Source organism: Ranitomeya imitator, chromosome 3 (genome assembly GCF_032444005.1).
Source record: "Ranitomeya imitator isolate aRanImi1 chromosome 3, aRanImi1.pri, whole genome shotgun sequence".
NCBI lineage: Eukaryota > Metazoa > Chordata > Amphibia > Anura > Dendrobatidae > Ranitomeya > Ranitomeya imitator.
In genome coordinates this window covers 28867034-28880745 of record NC_091284.1, presented here as the reverse complement: position 1 = coordinate 28880745, position 13712 = coordinate 28867034, and the positions used below count along the sequence as shown (strand labels likewise).

Below are 13712 nucleotides of genomic sequence, written 5' to 3'. Positions count from 1 at the left end.
GAGGGCTTGTTTTTTTTTTTTTGCGGGATGAGTTGTACTTTTTTGAATTACACTATTGATTTTACCATGTAGTGTACTGAAAAACAGGAAAAAAAATTACAAGTGTGACAACAAAAAGTGCGATTTTTTTTTTTTTTTTTTTAGGTTTTTTTTATTTACGATGTTCACTATATGGTAAAAGTGACCTGCCATTATGATTCCCCAGATCTGCATGAGTACACAGATGCCAAATATGCGTAGTTTATTTAAGTGATGAAAAAAAATTCCAAAATTTGTATGAAAAAAGTTTTTGCGTTTGTCGCCATATTCTAAGACCAGTAGTGTTTCCATTCTTAGGGATCTGGAGCTGGGTGAGGGCTTATTTTTTACACTGAGGATAAATTGAACTTTTTTTTTTTTTTTATATATTTTTAAAAAACTTTCTACTTTATTTAACAATCCCCTTAGGGGATGTGAAGCTGCGATTGTCCTGCATCACTCAGGATTGACTTTCTGCACAGCTTTAAATGTTCTTAATCTTTTTGGTTTCTTGTCACAGAGAGAAGAGAGGAGGATGAACTGAGGATATATGAAAGGAGCCCACCGAGCCGAGACCACCGACCTGTGACCAAGTGACCCTTATCTCCTTGTATCAGTATATACGCTGTCTCCGATCCTCTGCAGGCAGAATAATCTATTCCTACACTCTCCTTACAATAAACCATAGAAAAATGTATTTTACATTTTCGTGAAGATATTTATTTCATCTCGCTTTCTGCCATCTTAAGCATACATTTGGGAAAAAATGTGTATGGTGAGGATGCCCGGTTTCTGCCCTTGGCAGTGAGAAGAACCTATAATTTGAACCAAAAGAAAAAAAATTAAAGGCACAGGGGATAAAGAATTTAGTCATTTGAAATATACCGAAATGGTGCAAAAATCCAATCTATAAGTACAGTATGTAAGTAGTCTCTTACGGAGCAGGTACACAACAAGTGCTCGAAGGAAAATTAATGTAGACCAATGGCCGGCACCCCTGCATGGTGTTCTCTTCTCACTCCAGGCAGGGGTGCCGGCTTACTCACTGCCCCGACCCTGCTGCGTGGTTCCCTCGGAGCGCTCCTGCCTTGTCCTGGTGTGTGCGCCTTAGTTCTGGCGACACTCGCTGCCCTCATCTAAAAGGGGGAGTTGCCAAGCAATGAGTTGAGTCATTAGGTAGTTGGTGTTCTACCAGTGCAGTTGTGAGGTCCCCTGGTGCGGCCTGTATCCTGAGCCCGATTCCCTGGTCCTGGTGTGGCCAATCCAGTTTTCGAAGTCCCCTGATCCCAGTGAGACCAGTGCCTGAATGTTGTCCTCTGGTTCCGGTACGGCCAGTCCTGTATCCGAGACCAGTCCGGTTCACAAAGTCCCCTGGTCCTAGTGCAGCCAGTACCTGGACATTGTCTCCAGTCCGTGTGTAGGCCCTTATCCAGTATCCTAGACCTATGTGTCTAAACATATCCCTAGCCCATGACAGTGAAGACAGAACAGCTCCGCTCACTGTATACTGGCCATTCCCAGGATTGCAGCTCAACTACCATTGAAGCGAATGATATCTGAGTTGCAGTACCTAATAATGTCCACTTCACAGTGTATGGAGCTGTGGCCACTCCACTTCCAGCTGAGGTGGAAGCTTCAAACATCTAATTGGTTGGGGTGTTGGGCATAGGACCCCCATTGATCTGACATTGATGACCTTAGCTACTTATCACAGGAGGAGGCATAGTCGGACAAGTGCTCATGTGGCAGCTAGCTACAGCAATGATAATGTTCTAGTGATAAAACCTTACATAGTAACATAGTAACATAGTTAGTAAGGCCGAAAAAAGACATTTGTCCATCCAGTTCAGCCTATATTCCATCATAATAAATACCCAGATCTACGTCCTTCTACAGAACCTAATAATTGTATGATACAATATTGTTCTGCTCCAGGAAGACATCCAGGCCTCTCTTGAACCCCTCGACTGAGTTCGCCATCACCACCTCCTCAGGCAAGCAATTCCAGATTCTCACTGCCCTAACAGTAAAGAATCCTCTTCTATGTTGGTGGAAAAACCTTCTCTCCTCCAGACGCAAAGAATGCCCCCTTGTGCCCGTCACCTTCCTTGGTATAAACAGATCCTCAGCGAGATATTTGTATTGTCCCCTTATATACTTATACATGGTTATTAGATCGCCCCTCAGTCGTCTTTTTTCTAGACTAAATAATCCTAATTTCGCTAATCTATCTGGGTATTGTAGTTCTCCCATCCCCTTTATTAATTTTGTTGCCCTCCTTTGTACTCTCTCTAGTTCCATTATATCCTTCCTGAGCACCGGTGCCCAAAACTGGACACAGTACTCCATGTGCGGTCTAACTAGGGATTTGTACAGAGGCAGTATAATGCTCTCATCATGTGTATCCAGACCTCTTTTAATGCACCCCATGATCCTGTTTGCCTTGGCAGCTGCTGCCTGGCACTGGCTGCTCCAGGTAAGTTTATCATTAACTAGGATCCCCAAGTCCTTCTCCCTGTCAGATTTACCCAGTGGTTTCCCGTTCAGTGTGTAATGGTGATATTGATTCCCTCTTCCCATGTGTATAACCTTACATTTATCATTGTTAAACCTCATCTGCCACCTTTCAGCCCAAGTTTCCAACTTATCCAGATCCATCTGTAGCAGAATACTATCTTCTCTTGTATTAACTGCTTTACATAGTTTTGTATCATCTGCAAATATCGATATTTTACTGTGTAAACCTTCTACCAGATCATTAATGAATATGTTGAAGAGAACAGGTCCCAATACTGACCCCTGCGGTACCCCACTGGTCACAGCGACCCAGTTAGAGACTATACCATTTATAACCACCCTCTGCTTTCTATCACTAAGCCAGTTACTAACCCATTTACACACATTTTCCCCCAGACCAAGCATTCTCATTTTGTGTACCAACCTCTTGTGCGGCACGGTATCAAACGCTTTGGAAAAATCGAGATATACCACGTCCAATGACTCACCGTGGTCCAGTCTATAGCTTACCTCTTCATAAAAACTGATTAGATTGGTTTGACAGGAGCGATTTCTCATAAACCCATGCTGATATGGAGTTAAACAGTTATTCTCATTGAGATAATCCAGAATAACATCCCTCAGAAACCCTTCAAATATTTTACCAACAATAGAGGTTAGACTTACTGGCCTATAATTTCCAGGTTCACTTTTAGAGCCCTTTTTGAATATTGGCACCACATTTGCTATGCGCCAATCCTGCGGAACAGACCCTGTCGCTATAGAGTCACTAAAAATAAGAAATAATGGTTTATCTATTACATTACTTAGTTCTCTTAGTACTCGTGGGTGTATGCCATCCGGACCCGGAGATTTATCTATTTTAATCTTATTTAGCCGGTTTCGCACCTCTTCTTGGGTTAGATTGGTGACCCTTAATATAGGGTTTTCATTGTTTCTTGGGATTTCACCTAGCATTTCATTTTCCACCGTGAATACCGTGGAGAAGAAGGTGTTTAATATGTTAGCTTTTTCCTCGTCATCTACAACCATTCTTTCCTCACTATTTTTTAAGGGGCCTACATTTTCAGTTTTTATTCTTTTACTATTGATATAGTTGAAGAACAGTTTGGGATTAGTTTTACTCTCCTTAGCAATGTGCTTCTCTGTTTCCTTTTTGGCAGCTTTAATTAGTTTTTTAGATAAAGTATTTTTCTCCCTATAGTTTTTTAGAGCTTCAATGGTGCCATCCTGCTTTAGTAGTGCAAATGCTTTCTTTTTACTGTTAATTGCCTGTCTTACTTCTTTGTTTAGCCACATTGGGTTTTTCCTATTTCTAGTCCTTTTATTCCCACAAGGTAATAACCTTGATTATAAGTAAACAAAAGCCCACACCTTAAAGGAAACCTGTCACCTGAATTTGGCGGGACCTTTTTTCGGTCCGATGGGCGGTGTTTTCGGGTGTTTTATTCACCTTTTCCTTTCCCGCTGGAGGCACACTGGCCGCAATATTGGCTTGAAGTTGATTTGCTTTCCTCCGTAGAACACGCCTGTGCAAGGCAATCTTGCCTTGCGCACGCACAGTATGCTTTTCCCAACTGCGGGCAAAGCCGAAAAGCATTAGTGCGCATGCGCCGGCGCACTATGTCCCGGAAGTATATGGCTGTGTACTACGGAGGAAAGCAAATCAACTTCAAGCCAATATTGCGGCCAGTGTGCCTCCAGCGGGAAAGGAAGGGGTGAATAAAGCACCCGAAAACACCGCCCATCGGACCGAAAAAAGGTCCCGCCAAATTCAGGTGACAGGTTCCCTTTAAAGTGACACATCTCTGAATTCTGTGTTTTAACCACTACCTCATGCTGTCCTCAGATTACATAGCTTTAACCCTTTCATCCCCTAGTCTGTTTTCACCTTCCTATCCAGGTCAAATTTTTCAATTCTGACCAGCGTCACTTTATGTGATAATAACTTTTGAACATTTCAACATGTCCCAATGATTCTGATAAAGATGTTTGGGATATGTCATGCTTCATTATAGTGGTAAATTGCGGTCGATATGATTTGTGTTTACTTATGAAAATATAAAAAATTTGACAAAAAAATTGAAAATTTCACAATTTTCAAGCTTTAAATTTTGAATTCCTTAAACCAGATAGTTAGGCCACACAAAATACCGTAGTTAGTACATAACATTTCCCACATGTTTATTTTACATCCGCATCATTTTTCGAACATAATGTTTTGCTGCAGTTTTGGCATGCTAGGTTTGTTTTTTTGCATGCTAATAAAGTTTAGTGTTGAAAAAAAAAAGTCCTATTCTATAGAATCAGGTTTTGGCACACAAAACGCAGCAAAGCCTGATACCTGCATTTTTGGTGCGTTTTTTCAGCGTTTTTCACCACCCATTCATTTCCCTGTGTGAAAAATGCTGAAAAAACACTGAAAGAAGTGACATGCTCCATTGTGCAAAGAACCGTTGATATCACAAAATCCTGATGACTAGTGTTGAGCATTCCGATACCGCAAGTATCGGGTATCGGCCGATATTTGCGGTATCGGAATTCCGATACTGAATTCCGATACTTCCCGCGTATCGGATACCGGAATCGGAAGTTCCCAGAATTCAAATTGAACGCAGCAGCCAATGAGGAATGAATGAAAGTGTGGGCACATCCTGTTTAGCATGGTGGGCATGTAAGTACTGGCAAGGCTTGGATTGGCTGCTGAAATGATGTCACTCTGCACTATAAAAAAGCGCTGCCGCCATTTTGCGCTCACTCTGCTGTGATTTCAGTTAGGGACAGGACGCTGTGTTCTAACTGAGGGCCAGTTGAGCTAGCTAATTGCTTTATTTTCCTTTCCAAAGGCTAATTTAGCAAAACGCTGTGTGTTCTTCACTGTTCACCTTGCTCTTGCCTTGCAGCGCTGTTTTAACAGCGTTCTGCAAGGTCTCTGTGTGTGTGTGTGTGCAGCTCACTCTGTAGTCTGTGTGCAGCCATATACCCGGTTGTATTCAGCTCAGGGGGGGTTCACACTGCCTCACACAGTTGTTCTTTTTTGCTCTTAGTGCAGCCTGCTGCACATTTTTTCTCAAATTTCCTATTAGTGTTTTTCCACCAGTCTCCAGCTCTATTGTGGAAAAACACTACATAGGATAACCTAGAGGGGGGTTTTTGGGCCTTGCAGCGCCGTTTACGGCTGTCTGCACGGTCTCCGTGTGAGCCCAGCTCGCCCTGTAGTCTGTGTGCAGCCATAGCCGGTTGGATTCAGCTCAGGGTTCGTTACTGGCTCATACCTTGAGAAAAATTTTCCTTTTTTTCAAATAGTGCAGCCTGTTTAAAATTTGAAAAAAAAAATTCCTATTAGTGTCTTTCCACTCGTATCCAGCTAAATAGTGGAAAAACACTATATAGGATAACCTAGAGGAGGGTTTTTTGGCCTTGCAGCGCCGTTTACGGCTGTCTGCACGGTCTCCGTGTGAGCCCAGCTCGCCCTGTAGTCTGTGTGCAGCCATAGCCGGTTGGATTCAGCTCAGGGTTCGTTACTGGCTCATACCTTGAGAAAAATTTTCCTTTTTTTCAAATAGTGCAGCCTGTTTAAAATTTGAAAAAAAAAATTCCTATTAGTGTCTTTCCACTCGTATCCAGCTAAATAGTGGAAAAACACTATATAGGATAACCTAGAGGAGGGTTTTTTGGCCTTGCAGCGCCGTTTACGGCTGTCTGCACGGTCTCCGTGTGAGCCCAGCTCGCCCTGTAGTCTGTGTGCAGCCATAGCCGGTTGGATTCAGCTCAGGGTTCGTTACTGGCTCATACCTTGAGAAAAATTTTCCTTTTTTTCAAATAGTGCAGCCTGTTTAAAATTTGAAAAAAAAAATTCCTATTAGTGTCTTTCCACTCGTATCCAGCTAAATAGTGGAAAAACACTATATAGGATAACCTAGAGGAGGGTTTTTTGGCCTTGCAGCGCCGTTTACGGCTGTCTGCACGGTCTCCGTGTGAGCCCAGCTCGCCCTGTAGTCTGTGTGCAGCCATAGCCGGTTGGATTCAGCTCAGGGTGCGTTACTGCCTCATACCTTGAAAAACAATTTCCTTTTTTTCAAATAGTGCAGCCAGTTTAAAATTTGAAAAAAAAAATTCCTATTAGTGTCTTTCCACTTGTATCCAGCTAAATAGTGGAAAAACACTATATAGGATAACCTAGAGGAGGGTTTCTTGGCCTTGCAGCGCCGTTTACGGCTGTCTGCACGGTCTCCGTGTGATTTAAACTAGCTCTGTAGCCCGATCTGCACCAAAAAAAAGGTTAAGTTCACCAAACACAACTTACACTTGTGTAGGCCACATTTGAAAAATAATAAAGTTTAGTCCACAATTTACAACATTAGTGTTTCTTACACCTGTTAGGAGGAGCATTACAGGAATAAGCACACTAAGGCCTTAGTACTTTTCTGCTTATCTTTATCTGTCAACCAAGATGAAGAGGGCAGGGAGTAAGGCACGTGGGCGTGGGCGCGGAGCAGGGAGAGGAGCAGGGAGAGGACGTGGTGATTCTGTGCCTGCTGCGGGCGCCGGTGACTCGTCGTCACTCAGTTTCAGCAGGGAACAGTCCTTCATGCGCAGCTTTGTCGGAGAGCGCCGTGCACCGCTGCTGCGTGAAGACCAAATTGAAGCCGTTGTCGGGTGGATGGCAGCTAACGCCTCGGCATCGACTTCAGTTAGTGCCACATCCTCTCAGGCACAGAGCACTGGAGAGCAGCCATCTGTCTCTTCACCACCTGCCAAATTGGCCAGGCAGTCAGAGAGCCCAGGACAGGAGCCGTCTCTACTTCTGTTCTCTGAATCTCTTGGCTTGGAAACAGGGGGCCAGCCAAGCAGCATTGGAGAAATGGAAGAAGAGGCAGTGTGCAGTGATGCCCAACACCTTTTTCTCTCTGACTCTGAAGAGGCAGGTGGGCCAGTGCCTCCGGTGACCACAGCGCAGTACGCATCTGATGATGAAACTCAGGTGCCGCTTTCTCGTGCGTACTGTGCTGCTGAGACTACCCAGGAGGAGCAGTTGGTGGCAGAGGGTAGTGGAGATGATGAGGTCCTTGACCCATCGTGGCGTGAGGAACAGGAAGGTGGTGGGAGCAGCTCAGAGGAAGAGCTTCCTCTTACGGGCCAAAGAGGGAGAGGGAGGGGGAAGACTGCGGAGCCTGTAGCCTCCACTTTGGCACCCGTTAGGAGCCTGTCTCTTTCCAAAGCCAAAAAGGGCGCTCCCAAGACTTGCAGTGCCTGGTCCTTTTTTGACACAGTTGCAGATGACATTTGTTTTGTCAAATGCAAGCTGTGTCATCATAAAGTAAAAAGAGGGAAAAATGTCAGCAACCTCAATACCACAAATATGTGGAAACATGTGCGGACCAGGCACGCGGTGGAGTTACAGAAACACACTGAAGATGTAGGCCAACCAACAGCGGCAGCTACCACCTCTTCAGCTCGTGTTGCCTCTTCCTCCAGCTCACGCACAGCTGGTTTGGCTTCCTCCCAGAGACCTTGTGTAATTCCACCCACAGCACCACCTTCCCAGTCATCCTCACACTCCCAGTCTACTCTACAGCCATCGGTAGTACAGGCATGGGAGAAAAGGCGGGCATTCTCGGCCAACCACCCCCGAGCACAGGCTCTGAATGCAGGCATTGCCAAACTGTTGTCCCTAGAAATGCTCTCGTTCAGGCTGGTGGAGACTGACAGCTTCCGTGACTTGATGGCATTGGCAGTCCCACAGTACAAGGTGCCCAGCCGCTTTTACTTCAGCAGGCAGGCTGTCCCTGCCCTGCACAGGCATGTTGAGGCAAACATAAAACATGCGCTACTGAACGCCGTCAGTAGCAAGGTCCACCTCACCACCGATGCGTGGACCAGTCAGCATGGACAGGGGCGATATGTTTCCCTCACTGCCCATTGGGTTAATGTTGTTGAGCCAGGTACAGATCGTGCGAGTGGCGCAGGACGTGTCCTGCCCACTCCAAGGATTGCAGGAATCCAGTCTGTACGCATCGACTCCTCCTCTTACACCAGTTCCTCTGATTCCTCTCTGCAGGATCCGTCACAGTCCACCCCCACATGGACCCGTGAACGTTTACCTATGACCGACATGAGCACAGCCGTGGCCAAACGTCAGCAGGCCGTCTTGAAACTAGTTTCATTGGGGCATCGAAGCCACACAGCGCAGGAGCTCTGGAATGCCATAAAGCAGGAGAGCGATGTGTGGTTACTGCCAGCGAATCTCCAGCCAGGCATGGTAGTGTGTGACAATGGCCGAAATCTGGTGGCAGCTTTGGCCCTTGGCAACCTCACTCACATCCCATGTCTGGCACATGTGCTCAATTTGGTTGTGCAGAGTTTTCTGAGGGACTATCCGGATCTTGATGCCCTGCTGCACAAGGTCCGCCTAGAGTGTGCTCACTTGCGGCGTTCCAGCTTGGCCAGATCCCGCATTGCTGCTCTGCAGCGCCGATTCCGCCTTCCGGAACACCGCATCATATGTGACCTACCTACCCGGTGGAATTCCACGTTACATATGTTGGAGCGGTTGTGTGAGCAGCAGCAAGCAGTTATGGAGTACCAGCTGCATCAGGCGCAAAGAAGTCGCAGTCAGCGCCGATCAGACTTCACAACCACAGAGTGGGCCACTATGAAGGACGTCTGCCAGGTTTTGCGTCCTTTTGATTATTCCACGCGGATGGCAAGTGCAGATGATGCACTAGTCAGCATGACTGTCCCCCTTATCTGCCTGCTTCAGCAAACTTTGCAAGGGTTAAGGGATGATGTGGTGGAAGAGGTGGAGGATGAGGAGTCACCTTTTCCATCAGCTTCTGGAGAGTCAGCGCCACGTGGTTCCTCACAAAGGGGTACGCAGGGGCCAATTTGTGAGGAGGATGAGGAGGAGTCAATGGAGGAGGAAGAGCTCCGTCCAGAGGAGGGAGCGACACAATTGTCCAGTGGTCAGTGTGTACAGCGAGGGTGGGGTGATGACGAGCGGGCAGAGATCATGTCTCAAGCAGGGGACAGCGTTTCTGGGCCGGTTGGCACTCTGCAGCACATGGTGGATTTCATGCTGCAGTGCCTGAGAAACGACCGCCGCATCGACCACATTCTCAACATGCCTGATTATTGGGTGTTCACCCTCCTCGATCCTCGCTACCGGGACAACGTCCAAAACCTCATCCCTGCGTTGACCCGGGAGCGTAAATTGCGGGAGTACCACGACACACTGGTGAATTCCATCATCTTCTCCTGTCCAACTGAGAGGAGTGCTGCTAGTGCTTTACAAAGCAGCTCAGTGCGTCGAGGCAGTGGGGGAGGCTCTGCCCAAAGAGGGAGCAGAAGCAGTGCCTCTGCCCAAGGCAAGCCCAGTATGGCACAACTCTGGCACACTTTTGTGTGCCCGCCCCAAATGTCTACACCATCACCGGCGGCTCCAGTCAGCAGGAGGCAACGGTTCCGTCAGATGGTGACAGACTACATGGCTTGCCCTCTTACTGTACTCCCAGACGGCTCTTCCCCGTTCAAGTTTTGGGTCTCTAAGCTGGATACATGGCCAGAGCTAAGCCAGTATGCATTGGAGGTGCTGGCTTGCCCTGCGGCTAGTGTCTTATCGGAACGTGTCTTTAGTGCCGCAGGTGGTGTACTAACAGACCGTCGCATGCGACTATCCTCCGATAACGTTGACCGGCTTACTTTCCTGAAAATGAACCAGGCCTGGATCTCGCAGGAATTTGCCACTCCTCTGCCTGATTAAGTAATTGGGTGTCATCCAGGTCTCCTGCTGTGTTCATCTTTCTACCACCTGAACTGCTATTCCTGGGCTCCAACACCGCCAGTTGCGGCTCAGAAGTGCAGGCTGCACAGTAAAAACATACGACCCAGTGTTATTGGGTTTCAGTAACGTCAGCTGATCCCCAGCTGTGTAGCCGGCAATGTGTCCTGCGACCGCCACGCTGGCACAACAACCTAAATGTAAGGGAACCTGTCCCCCCCCCCCGTCGTTTGTTACTGAAAGAGCCATCTTGTGCAGCAGTAATGCTGCACAAGGAAAAGGTAGCTCTTTTTTTTTAGCTCTTTGCACACGCAGAACTTAACACTTATAAAATGTGTTCACTGATACCGTTATACCGTCCCGGAGCTGGGACTTTCCTTCGTAATGTGACGCAGCACAGCCGTCATTCCTACCCCCTTGGTGCCATGCGCTGCCTCCTCAGCGTTGTTTTAAGCTGTCACGGAGCCTGCGCTGTTCTGTTATCCCTTGGGCATGCCCTATTTGCGCTGCCTGTCTTCTGACATAATTTGGTGTCAGGCTGGCTGCGCCTGTGCGGCCGCGGTGCCCGAGATCCCGCCTCGCAGTGTCTTCTGATTGAGTCACACTGCGGGCCTGGGATCCATGGGCATGCGCAGTGCATATCTTCCCCTCGGGCTCTCGCTCATTTCCCTCCGCCTTCTTTAGACTGTGCGCCGTCAGCTGATCCCTAGCATGCCACGGCCGTGACACCGCACAGTCTGAAGAAGAGGGAAGGAGGGGAGTGAGAGTCGAGGTTATGCACTGTGCATGCCCATGGTTCCAAGGCCCGCAGTGGGATTACGTTAGATGAGACTGCGAGGTGGGATCTGGAGCAGCGTGGACGCACAGGCACTGACAGCCTGACACCAAATTATGTCAGAAGACAGGCAGCGCTAATTGGGCATGGCCAAGGGCTAACAGAACAGCGCAGGCTCCGTGGCAGCTTAAAACAACGCTGAGGAGGCAGCGCACGGCATCAAGGGGATAGGAATGACAGCTGTGCTGTGTCCCATTACGAAGGAAATTCGCACCTCCGGAACGGTTTAACGGTATAAAGGGACACATTTTTAGTGTTTACTTCGGTGTTTGCAAGGAGCATAATTAAAAGAGCAACCTTTTCCTTTTGCATCCTTAGTGCTGCACAACATGGCTCTTTCAGCTACAAACGTCTTGGGGGGGGGGGTTAAAGGTTTCCTTTCAACTTGCTCCAATCAGGCTTCGGCCTACACTCTGTTCCTCTGCTCCTCCTGCTGTCCCTGGGCTCTAACACCGCCAGTTGGTGCCTGGAAGTGCTGTGTGCACAGTCAACAGTCGCTCCTCTGTTATTGGGGTTCAGTAACGTCAGCTGATCCCCAGCTGTGTGTGCGGCAATACCTCCAATCTGCTCCTCCTGCTGTCCCTGGGCTCTAACACCGCCAGTTGGTGCCTGGAAGTGCTGTGTGCACAGTCAACAGTCGCTCCTCTGTTATTGGGGTTCAGTAACGTCAGCTGATCCCCAGCTGTGTATCCGGCAACGTGTCATGCGACCGCCACGCTGGCACAACTAAAATGTAAGGGGACCTGTCCCCCCCCCCCCCCTAGGCGTTTGTTACTGAAAGAGCCACCATGTGCAGCACTAATACTGCACAAGGGAAAGGTCGCTCTTGAAATTATGCTCCTTGCAAACGCTGAACTACACACTCATGTAATGTGTCCCCTCACACCGTCCAACCGTCCCGGAGGTGGGACTTTCCTTTGTAATGTGACACAGCACAGCCGTCATTGCTACCCCCTTGGCACCGTGCGCTGCCTCCTTAGCGTTGTTTGATTCCGTCATGGACCCTGCGCTGTTATGTTATCCCTTGGCCATGCACAGTTTGCGCTGCCCGTCCTCTGACATCATTTGTTGTCGTCCTGGCTGCGCCTGTGCGTCCACGCTGCCCGAAATCACACCTCGCAGTGTCGTCTAATGTGATCCCACAGTGGGCCTGGTATCCATGGCCATGCGCAGTGCATATACTAGCCTCTCACTCCCCTTCTTCACGCTTCTTCAGACTAGGCGGCGTCAGCTGATCCCTAATAGCATGCCACGGCCGTGACGCCGCACAGTCTGAAGAAGCAGGAAGGAGGTGAGTGAGAGGCGATGATATGCACTGCGCATGCCCATGGATCCCTGGCCCGCAGTGGGACTACATTAGATGACACTGCAAGGTTGGATCTCGGGCAGCTTGGACGCACAGGCACTGCCAGCCTGACACCTACATGATGTCAGAAGACGGGCACCGCTAACTGTGCATGGCCAAGGGATAACATTACAGTGCGGGCTCCGTGACAGAACCAAACAACGTTGAGGAGGTGGTGCCCGGCACCAAGGGGGTTGGAATGACGGCTGTGCTGTGTCACATTACAAAGGAAAGTCCCACTTCCGGGATGGTTTGACGGTGTGAGGGGACACATTATATGAGTGTGTACTTCAGCGTTTGCAAGGAGCATAATTTTCGGAGCCACCATTTTCCATGTGCAGTATTACTGCTGTACAAGATGGCTCTTTCAGCAACAAATGCCTGGGGGGGGGGGTTAAAGGTTCCCTTTCAACTTGCTCCACTGCAGGCTTCGGCCTACACTCTGCTCCTCTTTGATTCCCTGGGTTTCAACACTGTCAGTTGCCACCTGGAAGTGTTGTCTACACAGAAAAAAACACTAGGTGATGTGTCAGTGGGGTTCAGCACCGCCAGCTGTTCCCCTGCTGTGTAGTCGGCAACGTGTCCAGCACAAGCCACGCTGGCACAACAGAACAAAAGCTGCCACCAGTGCAGGCTTCGGCCTACACTCTGCTCCTCTCCTCCTCCTGCTGACCCTGGGCTCAAACACCGCTAGTTTTTGCCCGGAAGTGCTAGCTGCACAGAGAAAAACACCAGCCAATGTGTTAGTGGGGTTCAGCAACGCCAGCTGTTCCCCTGCTGTGTAGCCGGCAACGTGACCTGCAAACGCCATGCAGGCACAGGAACTGAAATTAAAAGGGAACCTGGCCCCACCCCCCCAGGTGTTTCTATGTATAACAGCCACCTAGTACAGCAGTACTGCTGCATTTGTACAAGGTGGCTGACTTTTTCTCCTTGCCCACGTGGAACTCAACACGTACAAAATGTGTCTCATTGAGACCATTCCACTGTCCCTGAGGTGTGACTTTCCTTTGTAATGATACGCAGCACCCCCCTTGGTAGCGTTTCCCGTCTTTTGTCATCATGGTTAGCTGGCTGCGCCTGTGCATCCGCCCTGCTAGAAACAACGCCCCTCGTTGTCATATTTATTTTGTCAGCGAGGGTGTGGTTTATGGGCACGAGCAGTGCATATGTTCGCCTGTCTTAACTCATCTCCTTCCGCCTTCTTCAGACTGTGC

General features: G+C 48.4%; 1 protein-coding gene across 1 annotated transcript in view; it reads left to right on the top strand.

Annotated features, from left to right (window-relative positions):
- The window catches only part of TMPRSS3 (transmembrane serine protease 3), a 94178-nt gene extending 93482 nt beyond the window's left edge, over positions 1-696 (top strand). The window contains exon 13 of the mRNA XM_069759715.1: positions 539-696. Within this exon, the coding sequence (XP_069615816.1) occupies positions 539-562 (24 nt within the window). The 3' untranslated portion in view covers positions 563-696. The remainder of the gene's footprint in view (positions 1-538) is intronic.
- Positions 697-13712: the final 13016 nt, after the last annotated feature.